Source organism: Hydra vulgaris, chromosome 02 (assembly GCF_038396675.1).
Source record: "Hydra vulgaris chromosome 02, alternate assembly HydraT2T_AEP".
Classification (NCBI taxonomy): Eukaryota; Metazoa; Cnidaria; class Hydrozoa; order Anthoathecata; family Hydridae; genus Hydra; species Hydra vulgaris.
In genome coordinates, this window is record NC_088921.1 from 16,532,407 (window position 1) to 16,556,931 (window position 24,525).

General features: G+C 26.2%; 1 protein-coding gene across 3 annotated transcripts in view; it reads right to left on the reverse strand.

Moving 5' to 3' along the window:
* Positions 1-24,525, reverse strand: part of LOC136076774 (NLR family CARD domain-containing protein 4-like) — an 86,681-nt gene that overhangs the window by 29,208 nt on the left and 32,948 nt on the right. For all 3 annotated transcript variants that reach the window (XM_065790225.1, XM_065790224.1, XM_065790226.1), the window contains exons 3-4: positions 17,758-17,805; positions 4,601-5,943 (exon numbers count right to left, since the gene is read on the reverse strand). In XM_065790225.1, coding sequence (XP_065646297.1) covers positions 4,601-5,711 — 1,111 coding nt within the window. In that variant the 5' untranslated portion in view covers positions 5,712-5,943; positions 17,758-17,805. The remainder of the gene's footprint in view (positions 1-4,600; positions 5,944-17,757; positions 17,806-24,525) is intronic.

The window sequence follows — 24,525 nt, forward strand, 5'->3', positions numbered from 1 at the left end:
AGTTTCAAAAGTTTTCAAAATTAGTTGAAAACTTTTATATCTAGATCAAATCTAAAGAAATTGCATTAAATTTTTAGAATGTATTATATATATATATATATATATATATATATATATATATATATATATATATATATATATATATATATATATATATATTTATACATATATATATTTATGTATATATATATATATATATATATATATATATATATATATATATATATATATATATATATATATATATATATATATATATATATATATATATACACACACACACACACATATATATATAAATATATTTATATATATGAATATATATATATATTATATATATATATATATATATATATATATATTATATATATATATATATATATATATATATATATATATATATATATATATATGTATATATATATATATATATATATATATGTATATATATATATATATATATATATATATATATATATATATATATATATATATATATATATATATATATATATATAAAAGAAACATTTATTATTGAAATAATTTTTATTTGAAATAATTTATCAATTTAAAAGTATGTACTTCCATTTTGTTCCATATCACAATTAACCAGCTCATCAATAGAAAAGTTAAAATTTAGACTAAAGATCCTAGTTTGCCAACATAAAAAGATGTATGGTATAGTGAGCAGAAGGTATACTTTCCCTCTATGCACACACATGCATGGGCGCAAATTTTTCGACTTAAGCCCCCCCCCCCCAACAAAAAAAAGAAAAAAGAGGGGCTGTAAATTTTGCATGGTCATAACTTTTGTAATTTACAATATTTTTCAACGAAATTTAAAATCTGTCAATAAATTTAAATTTAGTTTTAGATATTAAAGTTGAAAATTTTACTACATTAGTGCCCTCTCATTTGGGCAAGAAGAGAGGGGGGGGGGACAAGCGAACATACCTAAGGTGGTAGTACCCTTTAAGAGAAACAAAATTCAAAACTTGATATCATATGGGAACATTTATATTTTTCTGAAGTTTTTCTGAAGTGTTAGATTAAATCATTTCAAAAAGTAACAAAATTAATTTTTTCTACCCCCCTGCTCAATAATTATGCGCACAAATTAGCTAAATTTAGGCAAAAAAATGGACTTTTTTTTAACAAGAATATCTTGAGAACCATACATGTTCTACAAACCAAACTTTATAAGCAGTTTTATATATGTTCAAAAAATGTGCTGAATTAAAAATTATTCAATAAACAACATTTAATAACTTTAAAATCATTACATTTTATCAATAAAAAGAAAAAAGTATAAGTACAGCTTGCTAAACTTCAAATTTTAATACTTTAATATAAAAAAAAAAGTTAATTTTCTTTGGTTCAGCACATCAAAATACACTCAAGAATAATTGCTAAAAATTTGAAAAAATTCCAATGAGAGGTTAAAAAGTTATCTTTGTTAAGAAATTAAAAGATGCACAAAAAGTGAATCCTAAAAAAACCCAATTTAAAAAATACTAAAGTTTTTTACACAATAAAACCTACTAAAAACCAGCACTGTTGTATGTAACACTTTCTGCTTTGTTATGTTGGTCAATACAGCTTTTTTTAATAGCTCTTAGCTATTAAAAAAAGCAATTTCAACAACTGTTCTTTACACATGTATTCTTTTGGGTGCGAGAGTCCAAACCATCCCATTAAGCGATTCGTTGACATTTTGAGTTTGGCCATGTAAACATTTCTTAAGCAATTCGTCACTGCCAAGATCTTTGTAAGAAAAAATTGGTTTAATGAGCTCAAATATAGTTTTTGGAATACACTTTGATTTGTAATTTTCCTGGTCGGAATGATACTTACACCATGAATTTGAACCTTAATGGCAAAACTGGTGTTGTTGCTCTAAGTTGTCAGATTGTGCGTAGTGCACAATCTGACACTTTTTTGCCAGTGCACTCTGCTTTTTCAACACTAGTTTTGCCAATGCACTCTGCTTTTTCAATAACTTCTCCTGGGTATGGATTTGCATCACAAACTTGCATATAAGACTTGGTATCTCTATCTCCAATGTATGTTACGTACTTGAGTATAAGCTCCATGACAGATCGCTTGAATATTTGTACAGTGCCTACAGACTCCATACTTCCTGAGCTACCCTTATGATTGATCTTGCAGGTATGTGTGATCTTCCGGTTTTTGTGAGCCAGAGAACTTTTTCTTTTTGACCATATCTTGAAGGGGTAACAACTTTTTGTCTGGACAGCAATGCACTTTCCATGAGATATTGCTGTGACTATACCATTGGTTGAGGAGTATCCTCTATGCTGCCATGAACCATTTAAACTAACAGCAATATTGATAATTGATGATTCACCGTAATTTTCACCAAGTTTTTCTCTACGAATGTCCTTTGAGGCTATTTTTGTACTCTCTAGAGGTTTCAATGTAAGCAAGATGAAGTTTGTAATTAATGTTATGGTAACTATGTTTAGTCATACCAGGAGACATATTTATTAAACAACAAAAAGTATTAATTGCTGTGTATCTTTGCCCCATTTCTCGAAAAGCTAAACCAGTACGTAAGTTTTTTCATTTCTTTCATTTTTTTTACCTTTGATTATTTCATTTTTATTTTCTATTGATCTTGAAGTTAAAAAGTTCATCGTCCAGGTATAATCAAGACAAGAAATTAGAATTAAGTGTGAGAAGACCCTCTTTTTTATGTCGTGTACAATATTGATTGATAAATAAAATTCTGGGCATCTTCCAATCGTTTTCAACAAACTTAAAAATAAATTTGAGTTCACAATTATATTACACTTTTTTTCTATATAATCAAAGTTATCTACATCTAAAAGAGACAAGATTATTTTTTTTCCTGATGCCAATACACTTACATTACTTTGTGAATGTGGAGACAAAACAGTTTGTTGTAAAGCATTGGAATTATTTAGAGAATCTTTTTCTAATTTATAAAACTTTCTTTTCTTTACTCTTGTTTTAGCATATTATTTTTTTGAACCCATTTGTCAGACAACTAATCAAAAACTTCCATCAATCAAAGAAAATTTTGTAAAAAGGTAATTATCTATATCTTACAGAAACGAATATGAGGCTTCAATTTATAGATATTAGATCAAAAACCAACAACAGTTCTTAAGGAACAATTTAGTCATAAGCACACAAAAAAAAAAAAAAAAAAATTGGACTTGTATTTTTCAAGATATAGAAGAAAATGTCTAATTTTTTTAAATCTCTAAGTTTTTTGGGGTACTACCACCTTAAGTTTAGACTTTGCACAATGTGTGAAAGTATCCTATCTAGAACATAAATAATCATGCAGGCGCCCATGCACACATGCCACCCGTTATATACTGGCCCTAAGTAAGGTGTATTTTGTATTAAATCAACTATACTTAATACTAAGGTGTATTAAGTATAGTTTACTTTTATTTGATTCATTATTTGATTTTATTTGATTCATTAAAAAAAAAAAAGTATAACAGGACATTACCAGGAATTGGTCTCCGTCGACTAAGTACTTAACATTAACCTCTCGGTGAAGTGAACATATTGATAAATTTATATATATTTGAAGACCTTTTTTAAATTGGGATCCTGTGCTGCAAACAAAGGGCTTTGAGGTCGTATAAAGTATCTAAGATAACTCCTTCACTTTTTTTTTTCAATAAACTTTTTAAATGAAAAAAAAAATTCAGGGGGGAAGGTTTTTGAAAAACATACCTACTTTTTGAGAAGGGTGGGGACTTAAAAGTAGGCATGGCAACAGGGTGGAGGTGGTTATGGACGACCCCTAAGTTTACAGAAGGTGCACTCAGCATAACTACCCACAATAAACATTCAGTGAGAGGCAAAATCAGCAGAAAAAAATTACAGAAGAATGTTTCTGAAAAACAAACAACTAAGACATTTTCCTAAAACATACATCCTTACTGTATTTTTTTTGGCCTTTTAAATAATGACTTTTAAAGACATAATAGTTGTTAAAGGAATGCCTTAAACTTGTCTTTCAAGGCAATTGGTTACTTTATTAAATATTATTTCATGTTATGATGAAAATCAATATTTTATTCATGATATATATAAGCATTTTATTCATGCTTCATTTTATACTCCAAACTTTATGAGAAATATTTAAAGAAACAGTATATGCAGATATAGACTTATAGACAAAAAACTTAGGTATTTTTAGATATTTTATTTCCTAAAAAAAAATCTTCTAAAAAACTATAAATTATAAAAAAACTAATCATATTTGATTATACCAAAAAAAGAATAGTCTATTATTTTGAGAAATCCAAATATTGTTAAACATACTAAATATAAAAGAATAGAGTCAATCATTTAGAGAAATAATGATAAAACAAATTGTGTGTCAAAAACTTATCTAAATAATGTTAGATGAACTTTTGATTTAAATAAATTCAACCTTTTAATGAAATTTTAAATTTATTAAACTAGGAAAATAAAATTTTATTAATAGAAAATACTTTTAATATAATTTCTATATTATTTATATACTTTAAACACCTGTATCTTTATTTAAAATGACTTATAATAATGCAATGAAGCACTAAGGACTTACCTAAAATAAAAAACAAAAATAAAGATTCTTGAGATTGCTTTGAAGGAATCAGATTAACAAGAAATTTTATTAAACTATTTTGGTTTTTATTGGTTAATCCACAAATCATTGATAAACAACTCTCCAACCTTTTATCAGCCAAAATCTCTTCACTACTTAAACAATTATATGCATATACAGATGCACAAAACTCCATTATTGTTAGATGCGCAAATTGATAGTAAAAACCTAGATTCGTTTCAATCCTTTCTATAAATCCAAAAAAATTGTCATTATTTTCATCAAAGTCAATGATAAAAGTTTGAATATCTTCTTTAGAAAAAATTACTTTATTTTCAACAAACAATTGATATGCAATTTTACAAATATTTAAAACATATTTTTTGTTGGAATCGTTTTTCATTATCTGATAAATCAATTCATTATTTTTGAAGATGTGCTTTTGCAAAAAGTATAAAAAAATATTTGCATATATATCTGTCATTGTTAAAAAAGAATTTAAATCTACATTTTTTGAGTCACTAATAATCTTACACATAGAAGATAAATAAAATGGAACAGATGACATGGACTTTGCGATTGCAGATTCCTTAAATGTTGCTTTCACAACATCTTTTCTTTCTTCTAAAACATTATTTTCTATGTAATTATTTATTCCATTTTCATTAAATCCCATTATTTGAATGGTTAACTTGTCACTATGCTCTGTAGATATACTTTGGTATTGATCAATTGCATAAACTCTACCAGCAATTACATATTTGTATTTTTGAATTTCTTTCAAAGCATTAACAACTGGATAAGTACAACTCGAACTGTGATTTATTAATTCATTTAAATATTTAAACTCATCTAATCCATCTATTATAAACAGTACAGTATGATTACTAATAGCAAAATCATTTATAATATCTTTGTAAAAAGCATTTAGCAACTCATTAATATTAGAAATATTTTGATATTGATTGAGCCTCCTGCATTCCAAATAAAACACAAGTTTAACATTTTTCCAAATTTGATCATTTGACCAATCAAGCAAACATTTTCTAAGCAACCATGTTTTCCCAATACCAGCTATTCCAGATATTAATGTTACAGATTTTTCTTTCATAAATATTTCATTATATGGAATGGGTGTATAACGCAATTCTCCAGAAATTTCTTTCGTTCAACAATATATATAGTATCTCTTTGAGTATTAACTGCATCAATGATACATAGATCAACAAATTTATTCATTAGATTAACATTTGCGGGTGATTTTAATGGTGGTTGAATTTCATTAATATTCCCATAATTTGTAAGATAATAACTTTTAAGCGCTGTGCATATTTCAGATATATCTAAAAATAATAATTTAAATCATCATCATCATAACTATATCATCATTATGATCATCATAATCACAGCCCTCCGAATTAGGAAAAATGAGGTTGGCAATAATTTGCCGACATTAATCTGTTAGAAGTCAGCATCAAGTCGGAAAAAGAAATTTGATAAAAAGTTTTACCATAAAACATAAAAGCAAGGTCAGCAACTATTTTGCTGACCTCAAACACTTCTAGGTTGACAGTTGGCATTGTAGAATGTTGACCCTAACTCCGAGAGCTGTCATCATCGTCATCATCATAATTAATAATTACATCATCATCATTAGAATAATATAATAACATCATCATCATTAATATAATATAAATAACAGTTAAAAAATAATGTACTTGAGTGGGACAAAAACAAAATGTATGGTACTAATCATTAGGAAATTATGCATTGCTAGGCCACTGTGTTGAGAAAAGTTAGGCAAGGTACTTTCCAGTGGAAATCAAGTTTATTGTTTTTGTTGTTTCTTTAACTTGCTATTTTAATTTCCATGTTTACAAAGCTAAAGCACCACTATACCATTTAATTGCATATTTAATTACATGAGACAACAAAAACATTTAATTTAAGCTTTTTTTTACAGAGTTAAAGAAATCTTCAATTAAATGCTGTTAGTTAAAAGGTTCAATTAAAAATTAAAAAAAGAATTAAAAAGTTCTATTATTTATTTTTATAAAAAAATCATATTTAACATAAATTTAACATACAACAAAGATGTAGCACTATATTTTAAAATGTTAAAGCATAATTTCTTTAATGAAATTTATAAAAACTCATTACATGGAAATACTGTAACACACATTCTTTTGCTAAATCACAGCGATATAAAAACTTTTTTGTGACAAGAAAATATTAAATTACGAATAAAAAATTACCCATTGCTTTTTTAAATAAGCAATAAACCAGTTCAAATAACCAAAAACTTTTTTTAAAATAACCAATAGTATAACTTTACATAAATACAAAATTGATGTTAGTAACTGGGAAGATGGGTAGGAGTGAGCCACAAGTAGGAGCAAATCATTTATGCCATAGGTAGATATTACATTGGTAGAGGCCCCACCCCCAGCTCCAGCTAAAAATGAGACTTTTCAAAAAACCCAACTCTGGCAAAATTATAAGATTTAGCAAGGGCTGATTGCCGGAGCTAGAAAAAAAATTATAATTTTTTAAATATTATAATTGTTTACTTACATTTACTATTTATTAAATATTGGCATATATTTATATATTTTTAAACTCTAATTTACTTCCAACAAGGTTGCAAGCAACTTCAAGCAAGGTTGCAATTAAGTTATGAGTTATTTTAAAATAGAGGACAGGTTAAAATGCTAGGAAACGATTAGCTGAAGACTTAAAAAGTTGTAGGTTAAATAAAAAAGCAACACATGAAGATGGGTAAGAGTTATATGGGTTTTATGATGTGCAAGGAAAAAAAAATTGATTAACAAAAGTTTGCAAAGCATGAAGAGACAGATACAGTAAAAGGATGCAACTTTTTGAATAAGAAGCCAAGCAAAAATTAGTTTAGGTTTATCGCAATAGAGACGATAGTTTGTTTAAGCATTGACCATGATTAGAGAAACAGCATAAAAGAGGAAAGCTAAAGCCTGATGATGATGATGACGATGATTATGTTGATCATAATGATGTTTATATATGCATATACAATAAAAATATAACATGAATTTTAAATTAAAAAAACACTTTAGGATGTATAACTGTTTATGCATATTCTATCACAAACCCAAGCCAGGCTATACTTTATCAAACCCGGCTGTGGCCCCGGTCAGTTATCAACCCTGGTTGCTTACTATAGGTAGAATGTGCTAAGAAAAAGATGCCAAACTTTCACCAAGTAATTACAAGCAAACTTGTGTTAAGATTATCCAAATTTTTACTGGTTCTTGGTGTCTATGATAGCGGTCTTATTCTCACTAGTGCAATATTTTAATCCAGTTGCACAGTTTAGGGAAGAACGAACCATTTCTTCATAGATAGAAGTGAAACTCAGCTCTCTCTTAAAACATGAAATTGAAAAAAATCAAAAAGAAAAATCTTTTCAAGAAGATTTAAAATTTATTTTTTAAAAATTCTATTTTTATTTTAAATTTATTTTTTATAAAATTAATTTTTTACAAATTTCTTTAATTTTTTATAAAGTTAAGAAATTAATGAGTATAAAAAGAATATACTTTTAGTTTTAAAATTTTTCTTAAAAATTCTTCTAAAATTGTACATTATTGGTGATGGTGCCGATTAATTTCTGTATAACTGTTATTGTCATTTTCTTGCTTGGTTAAATTTACCTTCAGCAATTCTTGTACTGAATTAATAGTTAGTTAATAGCCTGTTTTAGGCAAATACCTTTTGCCAATACCCCAATATTTTTTGATGGGCTGCAATAGTAGGTAATTTAGTGGATTGAGCTGTTTTGATACAAAATTAACCTTTCTCAATTTATACTACTCCAAATTTTTTTTTAGCGCAGTGGCACAAAGCAAAGTCAGGCCAAAACAAACAAGGTCTAGCATATGATCGAATGAGTGGTAAAAGTTGCTTTTGAAGGCACACTTGAATATAAATTATGAATGTCAAAGTTGATGACATCACAAAAGCTCTACTCTTTTTTTCCACAACTACAAATGTTTGTCATAAGCGCAATTTTTTTGCCATATTTGTCCATAAGCTTGTATTTATACTTGTTGCTTCCACATACACCAACAACTGAGGTATAATATTTGTCACCAGGAAGTTGACTAAAGTTACATTTTATGTAAGCCTTGTCATCCATCAAAATGAAGTCATTCAATTTTGCTAATCTAACAGCCAATCTAACTGCCGACCTAAAAATGTTCGAGTTGGCAAATAAATGTGGACATTAATTACAAGTTTTATGGTAATCTCTTTTATGGTAAACTCCAAATTTAAGTATGTTTATGCTTATGTCAAATAATGTGTCAAATTTTTTTGCCGAACTGATGCAAACTTCTAACAGAGGTTTGTGTCAACATTTTTTGCCAACCTCATTTTTTTTAATTCTGTAGATTGATGAATGTGCAAGATTTTTTTCCAATTTTCATATAGCTTCAATTACATTTTAATAAATTATAATTTAAATCTGCCAATGAATATAAATTTAGTATAAAATAGTAAAAAAAAAAAAATAAAAATTTGTTAACTCTTCTTTCACATTTGGAGTAAATGACCATTTTGGGGTATTTCTGTTTCAAGGCCCCAATCACAGTTATTTTTTTGCTAAACGATTTTGTTTGAAATTAACAAATTTAATTAAGTTTGGAGTTTGTACAACACCTGAAAGTCTATCAGTCACTATAAATCTGTAGATTACAATAGTGTGTCAAATCTAGTTACTGTTTTGCAACAATGGCAATTATATGTGATTGGTGTGCTACACAGTGGCGAAATATGGAATTTTTGGGGTTGTATGTATTATACTTTCAGGCATTGTGCAAACTTCAAATTTAAGTATGTTTATGCTCATGTCAAATAGTAATGTTTGCAAAAAGTAATTGGAGCCTGAAAAGAAAATATGCCCTTTAACCTTTAACAAATTAGCCCTTTAGCTTCAAAGGTTAATAAGTGCAAAGAGTTAATAAGATTTTGTTTTTTTTATCAATTTATACGAAATTTAACTAAATTGGCAGGTTTTTATTTTAATGGAGTAATCTTTTAGAGTTAAAAACTTCAAGTCATTTAAAAGTAACAACCCCTTAATTTGAGAAATGTAGAAACTAAGGGGACCAAATATTGGGGTATTTTTGTTTGCAGGCTCTAATTACAGAAATTATTTGCAAAACATTTTCATTTGACATAATATACTTATATTTATTGATAGCACAACACCTGAAAGTGTCTGCAACACCAAAAAATCCATTTGCACCCCTATATAGCGTGCCAATCGGAGTGGTCAAAACTCAATTTTGATGTCAGATATATATTCCCTGACCCCAAAAATATGAAAATATATGAATAATATGACTATATGTAGAACTTTTGGTAACATTTGTTTCCATCCCATTGCGCATTGTTATAGTTCAGAAGTATATTAATTAACAAAATAATATTTATATTATTCGAAAAGAACCATTACTATTAAAAAAAATATTACAAATAGTTTTCAAGCAGATTTTCTCTGTGTTAAATTATTTAAGCTGTTTTTAAGTAAATTGAATAAATTTTTGTACTTGTTAAATGTTAAGCTTTTTTATTAGTTAAATAGGTCAAGAAAACAGCACATATACCAAATATTTTTAATTTTTAAATGGGTCAAGAAAATACAAAAATTATACATTTTTTCATTTGTTACATGAGTCAAAGATATAGCAAATTTATAAAATTATTTTACTTGTTTAATGATTTAAGAAATAGCCGACTAATTAAAATATTTAATTATTAAATAAATAGCCAAATAATTAAAATATTTAATAATTAAATAGTTGAGAAAATAGTAAATTTATTAAATTATATTACTTGTTAAATAGGTCAAGAAAATAACAAAATTAATAATTTTTTTTCACTTGTTAAATGAATCAAGGAAATTACAAACTAATTAAAATTTTTACTTTTAAATGGGTCAAAATAATAGCAAACTCAATATTTTTTAATCTTTTTTATTTTAGTTATAAATTTAGTCTTTTTTCTTGTTAAATAAGTCAAGAAAATAGCAAATTAAGAAAATAATTTTATTTGTTAAATTGGTCAAGAAAATAGCAAATTTAATAAATTTATTTACTTGTCAAATGTGCCAAATTGTCAAATATAAAAAACATAATAACTTTTTATTTGTTAAATGGTTTTGAAAAAAAGAGCAAACTTATTAAATTTTTTATTTTGTTAAATAAACTAAAAAATATTTTTTTCTTTAATAAACGAGTCAAGGAAATGAGAACTTATTAAATCTTTGCATTATTAAATGAGTCAACAAAATTGCAAATTTAATGAACTTTGTTTCTTGTTAAATGCAAACTTATTAAATTTCTTTTCTAGTTAAAAGGGTAAAAAAAATAGACAAGTTACATTGATTATTTTTTTGTTATATGGGTAATAATAATAGAAAACTTAATAAATTTCATTACTTGCTAAATTTGTCAACAAAGTAGCAAATTTATAAAATTTTTAATCCGATTAAATAAATCAACAAAATAGCAAATTTTTTTTTTTAGATAAACAAATCAAAAAAAGGTAAGCCTAATATATTTTTGCATTGTTAAACAAGTCAAAAAAATAAGGAATTCAATAAATTTTAGCACTGTTAAACAAATGAAATAATTTTTGCATTGTTAAATGAAAAAATAGCAAACTTAATAAATCTTTGAATTGTTAGTGTCAAAAAAAAAGTAAACAAAATAAATCTTTGCATTGTTAAATGAGTCAAAAAGTCAGCAAACATAATAAATTTTTACATTGTTAAATGAGTCAAAAAAATAGCAAACTTAATGAACTTCTTCACTTAATGAACTTTAAAAAATTTAATGAACTCACAATGATATGAAAAAACCTAATTTTAAATTGTTAAATGAGTCAAAAAAATTATTAACTAAATAAATTTTTGCATTGTTAAACAAGTCAAAAAATAGTAAACTTAATAATTTTTTGCATTGTTAAATGAGTCGAAAAATAGCAAACTTTATAAATTTTTACATTGTTAAACAAATGAAAAAACAGTAAACTTAATGAACTTTCGCATTGCTAAATGAGTCAATAAACTAGCGATCATAATAAATTTTTGGATTGTTAAATGGGTCAAAAAAATAATAAATTTTTGCACTGTTAAATGAGTCGAAAAACAGCAAACTTAATACATTTTTGCATTGTTAAAAAATAATTAAATCTTTGCATCGTTAAACGAGTCAAAAAAATAATTAACTTAAATTGTTAAATGAGTGAAGAAATAGTAAACTTAATAAAGTTTTGCATTGTTAAATGAGTCAAAAAATTAAAAATTTTTTTTTTTGTTAAATGAGAAAAAAAACAGCCAATCAAACAAATTGTTTTAACTGTTACAATAGGTCAAGAGAAAAGCGAATAAAAAAATTTTTTTATTTAACTCACTACCAGTTATTTAAACAAAAATCTTTTCGCTGTGAACGCATTTTTTTTTAATAAAATTTAGATGGCCTAACATTGACAACAAGTTAAAATTCAAGTAGTAAGTCTCTTTAAAAGTATAACAAACTATATATCAATAGAAAGCTAAACAAATGAATTTTTTAATATGGGTACCATTTCGCTTTTGTCATGCATATATTGAATAAATTAAAACAAAGGATTTTGGGATTGAAATGCGACTAAACAACTCAAAATATGTATAACAACAGCAATACAAGTTATTTTCAATTGAAACTCTCAATAACTTTTTGAATTCTTATTTAGTGTTTGTGAATTTTTTAAGAGCTGATTAAAATAAAAGTTTCCATTTATTTAGTTTAAAGTTGAAACTTTAAAGTCTAATTACCTAAAGTTTTATCTTTATCAGTAGATAGTTTTCTTGTGCAATAAGTGAAATTTAATTAACGAATGAATTTAATAAATTTTAATACACTCAGGGTGGGTATATTTTCCAAAAGTTAACTAATTACCATTCCTTCGTATTAGGCACCTGAGAGCAAACGCCCAAAAAATAAAAAATTGACAAGTTCAGAAAAATATTAGCCAGCTCTCGCACTTCTTCACTTTGTTTAAACTCTCACATTCCTTAAGCTGAAGTATGAAAGTTGATAATTTGCTGGTCGAAGAATGTCATAAAAGCAGATAATGGAAATTCATTAAAGTGATAAAATTATATTTTTCATGTTCATATAATATAATACAGAACTAAATGATACAAAAAATCAACAATAAAATCACGGCTATTTCAAGTATTAAAATCAATAATGCTGCATTCTGTATTTATATCAGAACTAATAAAGAGTTTACAAATTTCTTTGTTATGATGATTATACATTTTATTTGCATCTATGTAAATATTATTTTCATTATTTTCAACAAGAAAATTTACAAGATGTAAACGTTTTACTTATACACTTCTTCAAACTAAGTTTTACTTATACACTTCTACATGTTAAGTTTTACTTATACACTTCTACAAACTAAATTTTACTTATACACTTCTACAAACTAAGTTTTACTTATACACTTCTACAAACTAAGTTTTACTTATACACTTCTACATGTTAAGTTTTACTTATACACTTATACAAACTAAGTTTTACTTATACACTTCTACAAACTAAGTTTTACTTATACACTTCTACAGCCTAAGTTTTACTTATACACTTCTACAACCTAAGTTTTACTTATACACTTCTACATGTTAAGTTTTACTTATACACTTATACAACCTAAGTTTTACTTATACACTTCTACATGTTAAGTTTTACTTATACACTTCTACATGTTAAGTTTTACTAATACAAGTTAAGTTTTACATGTTAACGTTGCATTATTTTAGAACTTATATTAAAAAAAATTTTTTTTTTTAATCGAGGATTACTCAAGATTTTTAAACTTTGTTAAATGATAACTTTTTATAATTACACAATTTGTCTCTTATTTGTTCTTGATTATGTAGAGAATTATTATACCTTAAGAACAAACAAATCATATAAGTCTAGAATGAAAACTTATGTACAAAACAAGATAAATTGTGAAGCATACTCAAAAGCTGCTACCAGTAGCTTATGTTCAAAATTTTAAAAAACCAAATGCTGTTTTAATGTGCTTGCGGTAGTGAAAGAGTTAATGAGTTTAGAAAAAGTTTATCAAGTTTTTACTTGTTAAATGGATAAAAAAAATTACAAATTTAATTAAAAAAATTACTTGTTAAATGGAACAAGAAAACTAAAAACTTATTAAATTTTTTTCTTGTTTAATGGATCAAAAAAGTAGCAAATTTGATAAATTTTTTTACTTGTTAAATAGGTTAAGAAAAAAGCACATTTAATAATTTTTTTACTTGTTAAATGGGTAAAGAAAAATGCAAATTTATTAAATTTTTTTAATCATTAAATTTAAATTAAATATTTTACTTATTAATAGCAAAAGCAAATTTTATAGTTTTTTTATTTCTTATTAAAAGGGTAATAAAAACATTGACAAATTATTTTACAAGTAAAATGGGTAAAGAAAAAAGCAAATTTAATAAATTTTTCACTTGTTTGATAGGCAAAAAAATGAATAAATGATAAATAATGGATGAATGGAATCAACGTCTCCAAAAGGATAAATTAGTCTGTAGACAGTTATTTGAAGAGAATCCACTGGTTTGTTGATTAACTAAAAAACCATGTTTGACATAGGCCATGAAAAAAAAGCAACTGCCATGTGCTAGAAAATAACTATTGATAAATATAGGTTGAGATGTACCGGAATTGCGGCCAGCATTTGGGACTTTTAGGTCATTCCAGTTCTGGCTAGAATGCCAGAATTTACTTTTTAATTACAAAATCATTGTTCTAAAAATTATTGTTCTAAAGGGTAATGAAGAACTAGAGGTAAACCTAGGTAAAAAATGCAAAATTCTTGACAAACACAATATAATTATATTTGCAGTAATCAATTATGTCAGGATTTCAAGAAGTTTAGAAATATTGTGTTGCAAAAAGAGCTGCTATCCAGTTTTGGGTAACAAACTAGCTCTTTTTTTATCAAAAATGTTACCTGCCAAACAGGTTGATCTATTGCTCGAAATTTGTATCACTCCAGCTTCTGTATCTAAAGTGAATTCCTGCTTAGACTCTTCTACAGCTTATGGTCCACACAACATACCAGGGGCGTGGTGGCTCTAAAAAGCCCATGCGGGATTTTTATTAAAAGGCCTATATATGCGGTATTTTACCATATATGCTTGATGTAAAGGCCCATACAAAAAAAAAGATGTAAATATATATTCAGTCATTTAGACTCTTCTACAGCTTATGGTCCACACAACATACCAGGGGCATGGTGGCTTTAAAAAGCCCATGCGGGATTTTTATTAAAAGGCCTATATATGCGGTATTTTACCATATATGCTTGATGCAAAGGCCCATACGAAAAAAAGATGTAAATATATATATATATATATATATATATATATATATATATATATATATATATATATATATATATATATATATATATATATATATATAATAACTGACCTAATTCTAATAAATCATCAATACAAACTAGCAAGTTGAGATAACGCTTGTAATTATTAATATTGTTTGTAATACATTTTTAATTATTGATATTGTAATTATTAATTATTGTAATTGTAATTTGTAATTATTAATATTGTTTGTAATACTTCAAAATAAAAATGGTAACAATACGATGCAGCGACCACGTTTTTGTTCTAATTTTCTAACACAATTTACTGCAAGCAAATACGATTAGTATTTTATTGTTTGAAGAACATAGCCTAACAAAAAATCAAAAATTTCAATTTTTCTATTACTATATAATGATATATATTTTATTGTATAATAATATAAATTTTATTAAAAATATATATAGTTTTTTTTCTAAAATAAATATTGAAAATCTTCATAAATTAGAAATTCTTTTTATAGATAGTTTATGCTTTTGTTTATTCGGTGTTTTAACTTTTTTAACATTTTCGTATAAACTCACAACAGCAAAAATGCCGCTCTAAAAATGGTGCCGTTATTGACATAATTTAAACATAAAAGTTTTTATAACGTAGTTTCATTTAGCAGTTACTTAATTGAAAGTATTTCATATTTTTTCCAAAAATGCTATTTTATTGTTTTTTCATTTCAAAAATAAAACAAAATTAAAACAATGAAAATAAAAAAATTTAAAGTTATGGAATCTATATAACTTATTTTAAACTTACCTATAATTAATAGTAATGAAAATGTGTCGTAAATAAGTAAATTGTTAAGGTGTAGTATGAAATTGTATTTGAAAATATTTGCGGTATTCCAACACCTCAATTAAAATAAATTTGTTAGATAATATGGTTTTACGCTATTTTTAAAAGGTTTTATTTGTGTATTTATATAGTTCATAATTCAAAGTTTGCATAAAACAAATCTTCTTTAAATGTACTTTATGCACAGCCATCATCCTTTTTTTAATCTGTCTGAGGACAGGATATTACGGAGTAATTTGTTTATTTACATACAATAATATAAACTGTATAAAAATAAAAAACTTTATTTATTATAAAACAAGTTTATATCTGTTTCGAAACGCTACAAAAATGCAAAACATGAGTTCGATACTTATTTGTATAAAACTTAATTTAAAATTTAACACCAAAACATTTTTCTTAAATAAATTAAAACGCAATACAATTACTATATAGTAATTGTATTGCGTATTAATTCATTTAAAAAAATATTTTGGGGTTAAAGTTTAAATTAAATTAATTTAAGTCCAACAATAATAATATGGGGGTCTGCAGACTTTTTTAAATTTATTTTATCAACATTGCGATCGTTAAAATCTGTTTATGGGTTCATAATTTTTCTTATGAAAAAAATATCATAATACATCTTAAAATATCTACTTTGTTTTCAAAGCAATATTACTATTATGCAAAATACTAATATAATTGCGCTCAAAGTTGAAGACTTAAAATCTAGGGATTAATAAAATTTAATTTGTGCAAACATAAATATTGTAAATAATTGTGGAATTTCTTTAAAATGTAGAAAAATTAAAATTTGCCAAAAGGCCCATATTTAGATAAAAAAGTGAAAAGCCCATGCGGGAATCTCACATAACCTCTGGGGCTACCACACCTCTGCAACATACCTGTTGTAATCTTGCACAAGTGTTCCCCAGAGCTCTTGTCTATACTTTCAAAACTATTTAACAAGTGCTTATCGGAGTCTTGTTTTCCAGCCTGCTGGAAAGCAGCATTCAATTAGGTCTCATCCTTTTTCTGTGACTACTCCTAAGAGGTCCAAAAACTCTTATTTGTCTAGTTTTTCTCATTCCAACAAACATCAGTTTGTTGGAATTCGCTTGCTTTCGTGATTCATACAATTTGCAATCTTTTAAGTTGTCTGTCAATCCTTATTTTGCTCTATAAACTTCATATTTTCTCTTCCAGTAACTTCCAGCTCTAATAACATTTGCTTGCAGCCTTGTTGGAAGCGAAAACTTCAAAAAAAATGTAATGTTTTTACAAATTTTTGTACTAATTTTTAAAACTATAATCATTTTTAAGTTGAAAAAGATTTTGTTTGGATGAAAACAAAGAGAAGAAATTTTTATAACTAAACTTATAAAACAAAATGTAATCTTCTATGGAACAAAATGTAATCTGTTTTGTTAACACAACCCTCTCTGAAAGCTATCGCTCCAAAATAAAAACTCAAGAAACTCAAAAAACGGCCTCTGGATGGATAAACAAGTTGAACAAGGATGCAGTGGGGTCTTGGTCCAAATTTTCAGTTTTAAACAAGATTCAAACAACTTCAAACTTTTGTTTTATAATACGCTTATAAAAAAAATCAAAATTATGAAACATTGATAAATATTTATAAAAAAAATTAAAACAAGTTATCACTTATAAATGAATATTACAAATTTGTGATTGTAACACTATTAAAAAAGCAACCAAACAAAGCTAACAAGATGCTTAACTTGATGTATAATATTCTTCTGCAATGCAATAAAAGTAATACTAACAACAACCACTGAAATAAAATCTGTCGCCATTTTTACTATACTTTTTAAACAAACAAAGCACACTTGATTCTGATTGTTAATGTTAAATAAACCATTATAATTACCTTTCTTAGCAGAACATTTTGTAGAACTTTCTGATGGATTTGAAGTTTCTAAAATAAAATCTAAAGTTAAAATAAATACTTCTAACAAAAAAAACTTTTACAATATATACAGATAATGAGCTAAAAAAAGTCTTTCAACGCTTTTTGTAAAATTTAAGCAACATCAACGATTAAGCAACATTAAAATGTCGTTTAAAAGTTTAAACAATTGAAAAAATAGGGAAGTACAATAACTTTTATAATTCTTTAAAAAAGCGCAATAAATATGACTTGAAAGTTTTTAATTCAATGTTGATTTTATTTTTATTTTTTTAATGTTTTTTAATATTTTGAAAACATACGAGGAGAGTTGCTACATCAACTGACAAATAGGTAAAATATGCTAGGAGTGTTTCTTTTTTACTGTAAAACATTTTTAGAGTGTTTTGGAGTGTTGCCTAATAAACTATCTTAGAGCTTGCTGCTGCAAGGGAGTACTGCTACTTCAACTTGAAAAATTCTCTAAAGTTAAATTTTGCACGTTAAAAGATAATGAATTTTGAAATTACTATTAAATTCTGGTTCTTTTGAGATCCAGGGTTGATATACCTTTTGAAGAAAAAAAGTTTACTGATATATGGGAGCCAGTGTGTAATCAAGGGTCATGGTGGGTGACCTTTTTCAAAAACCTAATAAAACCAATGACCTTCAGTTACTTTTAAACCAAAGTTCATCTGTTTTTTATATTGGAAACTGAAGATAATAAAAAGTCAACACCCTAATATACACTACAAAACCTATTTTTATATTTCAATGAAATACACACTCTAATTCACAAAAATCTGTCAACTGATCATCACCGACATTACTCTGAGTATCAATTATGAACTCTTCATCACTAGAGTTAATTTCTGCATCTATATCAAAAGTGATACTAACTGAAGCTTCTAAACTGCTTTTGCTAGACAAAAAAAAACATAAAACTGTCTCTCAAATGCTTTGGCTAATATAAAAGTACTTTCCTTATCTAAAGAACCAACAACCATATTTCTTCAATTTCTTTAGTCCATTGAAAATTCATGCTTAAGTACTGGCACTTTTGACTTGCTCAAGCATGTGCAATTACTTAAATTAAGGCAATGACATGTCATACAAGACTTTTTATCTTAGCAACTGATACTGCTGAAGTCTTTGATTCACCTTTTATTTTAAGAATCTATAAAGATAAATTATTTGGTATTTATATTGGATATTGGTAATCTTTATAATATTAATTATATTATTTATTAAAAAATTATTGTTCTAAAGGGCATTGAACTATAGGTAAACCTAGGTAAAAAATACAAAATTCTTAACAAACATAATGTAATTTTATTTGCAGAAATCAATTATGTAAGGATTTCTAGAAGTTTAGAAATATTGTGGTGCAAAAAGAGCTGCTATCCAGTTCATCAAAAATGTTACCTGCCTCTGAGAATAGTCTAACTTTAAATGTTACTTAAATTTTAAATAATTAAAAAGTTTAGGATACCCAATACTATAAATATTTCAATTTTAACCTAAATGGAAAATTTATTTCTTTCCGAAAATTAAGCTCTTGTGACTTCTGGAGAATCTTTAACAGTATCAATAATAAGGGCAAATCTGTTATTCCACCTCTCTTGTAAGGTTCAGACTTACCTAAAGACACCTAAAGACAAAGCTGAATAGTTTGCTATGAACTTTTTATCAATGTCATTTCTTGATTTCACTAGTTGCGTTTTACCTGATATAGCTGACAAACGTGTTGATCTATTGCTCGACATTTGTATCACTCCAGCTTCTGTAAATAAAGTGATTACCTACTTAAACTCTTTTACAGCTTGTGGTCCAGACAACATACCTTTTGTAGTCTTGCACAAGTGATTTCCAGAGCTGTTGGCTATACTTTCAAAACTATTTAACAAGTGCTTATTGGAGTCTTGTTTTAAGGCCTGCTGGAAAGCGGCATTAAATTAGGTCTCATCCTTTTTCTGTGACTTCTCCTAGGTGGTCCAAAAACTCTTACTTGTCTAGTTTTTCTCTTCGAACATCAGTTCGTTGGAATTCGCTTCTTTTATCTTGCTTTCCTAATTTGTATAATTTGCAATCTTTAAAGTTGTCTGTCAGTCGTTATTTTGCTCTAAAAACTTCATCTTTTCTCTTTCAGTAACTTTCAACTCTAATAGTATTTGCTTACAGCCTTGTTGGAAGCGAGAATGTTGAAAAAAAAACAACAAATTTTTGTACTAATTTTTAAAATTAAAATCATTTTTAAGCTGAAAAAGATATTGTTTGGGTGAAAACAAAAAGAAGAAATCACTAAAACTTATCTTTTATAAAACAAGATGTAATCTGTTTTGTTAATACAACCCTCTCTAAAAGCTATTGCTCCAAAACATAAACTCAAGAAACTCAAAAAATGGCCTCTGGATGGATAAACAAGTTGAACAAGATACTAACAAGGATGCAGTGGGGTCTTGGTCCAAATTTTCAGTTTTAAACAAGATTCAAACAACATAAAATTTTTGTTTTATATTACGCTTATAAAAATAATCAAAATTATGAAACATTGATAAATATTTATATGAGAAATCAAAATAAGCTATCACTCGATAAATGAATATTACAAATTTGTGTTATTAACAGTAATATATTAAGTAAAGATCACTGACATTACTCTGAGTGTCATTTATGAACTCTTCATCACTAGAGTTAATTTCCCCATCTATATCAAAAACGAAACTAACTGATGCTTTTATACTACTTTTGCTAGATGAAAAAAAAATCATAGAACTGTCTCTCAATGTTCAAATGCTCAAATGCAAAGGTACTTTCCTTATCTAAACAACCAACAACCATATTTCTTTGATTTCTTTAGTCAATTGAAAATTCATGCTTAAGTACTGGCACCTTTGACTTGCTCGAGCATGTGCAATTACTTAAAATAAGACAATGACATGTCAAACAAAACTTTTTATCTTAGCAACTGATACTGCCGAAGTCTTTGGTTCACCTTTTATTTTAAGAATCTATAAAGATAAATTATTTGGTATTTATTTTGGATATTGGTAATCTTTATAATATTAATTATATTATTTCTTTATAATATTAACTATATTATTAGTTCTTTATTTTTGTTTTGACATCTGTCAAAATATATTTTGTTCGAAAAATAATTCTCCTTAATTCTAATGTATTTCATTTCTTCCCTCAGGTGTTCACTGCCGTGTGAGACCATTCGACAAACTTTATATTTTCACATTACAACTACACACCCTAAGGCACACACAGTCTGTTTACATCATTTGCATGCTTTTTGTTCTTTTATTAGATAAACTATCTTTGTTTGAACTCATTCTTATTTAGGTAATATTTTTTTTTAATAAATAGTATGTGGTTGGAATGTAGATGCAGATTTGTATGTTATATATATGTGGTTATCATGTGTGATTGAGCTTTGATTTTAGGGTTCATATAAATATATATAAGAGTGATTCTTTTAAATTAGCGACTTTTGACATGTTTTATTGATGCATGACTTTTCGTTGTTGTTTTGTTATGGTCTCAAAATAACATTTAATTCGGGCTGTGGAAAAAATTTTACTTTTTGGAAATTTCAATTTAGATATGGTGTCAAAGTTACTTATATATAATGATTATTATACTAGTAGTATAATAATCATTACTAATAACTTATTTTAAAATATATAATAATACTTTTATAAAGTGCTAGTTAAAATCACTACAATTTTTATACTAATAAATAGTAAATTACTAAGTAATATAACAAGGATTAAAAATGCTTAAAAGTGTCTAAAATAAACAGAAGACAATAGTTTTGCTTGATAGAATAACTACAAATAAAATGCAACTAGAAAAATTGTTAGAATCTGCATCTTAATTACTTGTTCACTAAATAGATAATTAGAAAGTGGTTTATAAAATCATAGTTTATAAAATCATAAACTAAAATTAAAAGCAATTTAATAAAGATAAAAAAAAACAAAAATAAAGATAAAAATGCACAAATATGGTAAAATAAGGTCCATTAACCAACAAATGAACACAAAAAAAGTTTAAATTTTTTTAAAACTTATTTCACTGAGGAGCAACAACTTACACTATTCTAAGTTAAATTTTATAACCAAATTACTGAGTATTTAATAATGATATAAAGAATAAAAATTTTTTCCATCTACTTTATATTATCAAGGAGCAACAACTTATTACCATTTAAAATCAAATTTTTTTTAATGATCTACCCTAGTACTTATATCTTTCTTTAGCTTATATATAGCTTTATTTTTCAAATCATTTAGCTCCAACAAGACATATGTTGATATATATCCCGGTTATTTCTAAAACTGTTTCTAAGCAAACAAGTACACAACTTGAAAAGAATCAAATTAATGACAACGCTCAGCATTCAGAAAAGCCACCAATCATGATTTCAACCTGACATGACATATGAAACTAAAATAAATTGCCAACAACAAAATATTGACAAAAATAGCCTTTGATAGAAATTCCTGCACCCCTCTTTACCTAGCACATTGTGTGTAGGGGAGACCATGAATTATAGCCATGACTGGGAGAGGGGGCCCAGGAGGGTGCATGTGCCCCTGGCCCCCCGGTGGCAACAACTATGAGTAAAAAACAAATTAAATTTACTTTGATGAAGTTTTTTTTAAAACTAAGTACACACTAATGCATGTATGGTAAATTGAATATATTGTATTATGCATATTTTTGCATGTCCAAAACTATAAATATAATTATAAATATATTTTTTTAATATAAGCATATGATAAGCTACAAATATATTTTTACTATAAGTATATGATAAACTATAAATATATTTTTACTATAAGTAAAAATGTAAACTTTTACATAGGTAAAATTATGTGCAAAGCTATTTGCAAAATTAAAATAATTTATTCGAACATAGAAGTCTAACTGTTTAAATGGAAAATTCAATTTCGAAGAACTATATGCAAGAATTGTTTAATTTTCAAAATAAAAACCAGGCTTCTCATATATAGAACAATCTATATGAAAATGACACAAAAAAATATTTTGGCAAAAAAATAATTTAGTCATATACCATACATATATAGTTTATAGTCATTTAAGATACAATGAGGATGGAAGGAAAGGAAGGAAAAAAACTTCTGATTATTTGCTTATGTACAAAATTTTATGAAAAAATAATTCAATAATTCTCACAACTCCTGGAGCAAAAACTGAGTAAATTTGCATTTGTGGTTTATTTGTTCTTAAACTCACTACATTTTTTTTCCTAAGTATCTTTTTTTGATGTACACACAAGTTTATAATTTGCTTCATTTTTGAAAGTTATCTCAATCGGAAGAAAAACTAACGCAATTTCAGAAATTTTTTATGGACCAACTAAATATGCTAACATTTTAAAAATGATAATGCGAAATCATAATTATTTTAATAAAAATAATAAAATAATTCCTTTAATTTAATAACTCAAAAATGATAAGAAATAAAAAATTATTATTGCCATTGCCATTTGTCAAGAAAAGTTTTGCAATCAATTAGCGACGATGTTTTAAAATCTAAGTATTATGGATTATCAGTAGACTCAACACCTGATGCGAGTCACAAAGATCAACTATGTGTGATCATTGATCAAATTTCTAATGAGCCTATTGAAAGATTTGTCAACTTCATTCACATCGATAATCACACCGGGGAAAATTTAGCAAATATAACCGTGGACTTTTTAAACATAAAATTGAACTTGGAAATCCGCAACTGCAGAAGCCAGTCTTATGATAACTCAAGCAATATGACTGGAAAATATAAAAGAATGAAAACTAGAATTTTGGAGTTCAATAAATGTTTAACTATCTAATATTGTTGCTGATAAGATAAAACTTTGAACAAATGGTGAGGGGCTGCTAATATTAGAGATATTTTTTTCCTTAAACAAAACATCCTTTCGGAAAACATAAGAGTAAACTTTATTTGGTGAAAAATCGCTATGTGGCATGACGGTTTCAGATGGTACATATATTGAAGCAACTAGATCACTAGCTAAAATGTTGCTCTGGTCATCTAAAATCTCTAGACTTTTTTAGCAATTTAAATTTAAATTGAATTTAAAGCAGGCTTGCATAGATTTAAATTATATCTTGACAGTAATCTTCTACAAAATTTATAAACTTTTATTGGAATTTTTGGACTTCTGATTTTGGACTTTTTAAAAATTGAAAATTTTATTAACTAAAGATTTTTTTGCATTTTTACAAATTTTTAAAATAAACAAAAAAAAACTATTCTATTTTGTAAACAGTTTTCTAAAAATTATAAAAGATATAATGAGACAATGGCAATGCTTAAAATGATCTAAAAGACTGAAGACAAAACTGAAACGCTTTACTAAAAAAGAAACATTGCACTAAAAAACTATTTTAGTTCTAAAAAATGAAAACAGGCGATAAAAATTAGAAAAATAAAAACAACCAACAACAAACAAACGATTATTTAAATTTTTATTAAATAACTTATTAATGACTGAAAACTAGAGCATGTTCTGTTAGGAAAAAAGCTCCAAAAATGGTTATTCTAGCTTTCATGTAGACAACATATTCAAGTATTAGAGATATTAAAAATTAGATGTTAAAATACCTTTTGCTTTATGAGCTATTAATTTATATTTTGTAAAAAAGTGGGGCAGGAATTGAACCCGGTACATTATTTCACGGTATGTTATTTATCACAACACCTTTTATTTTC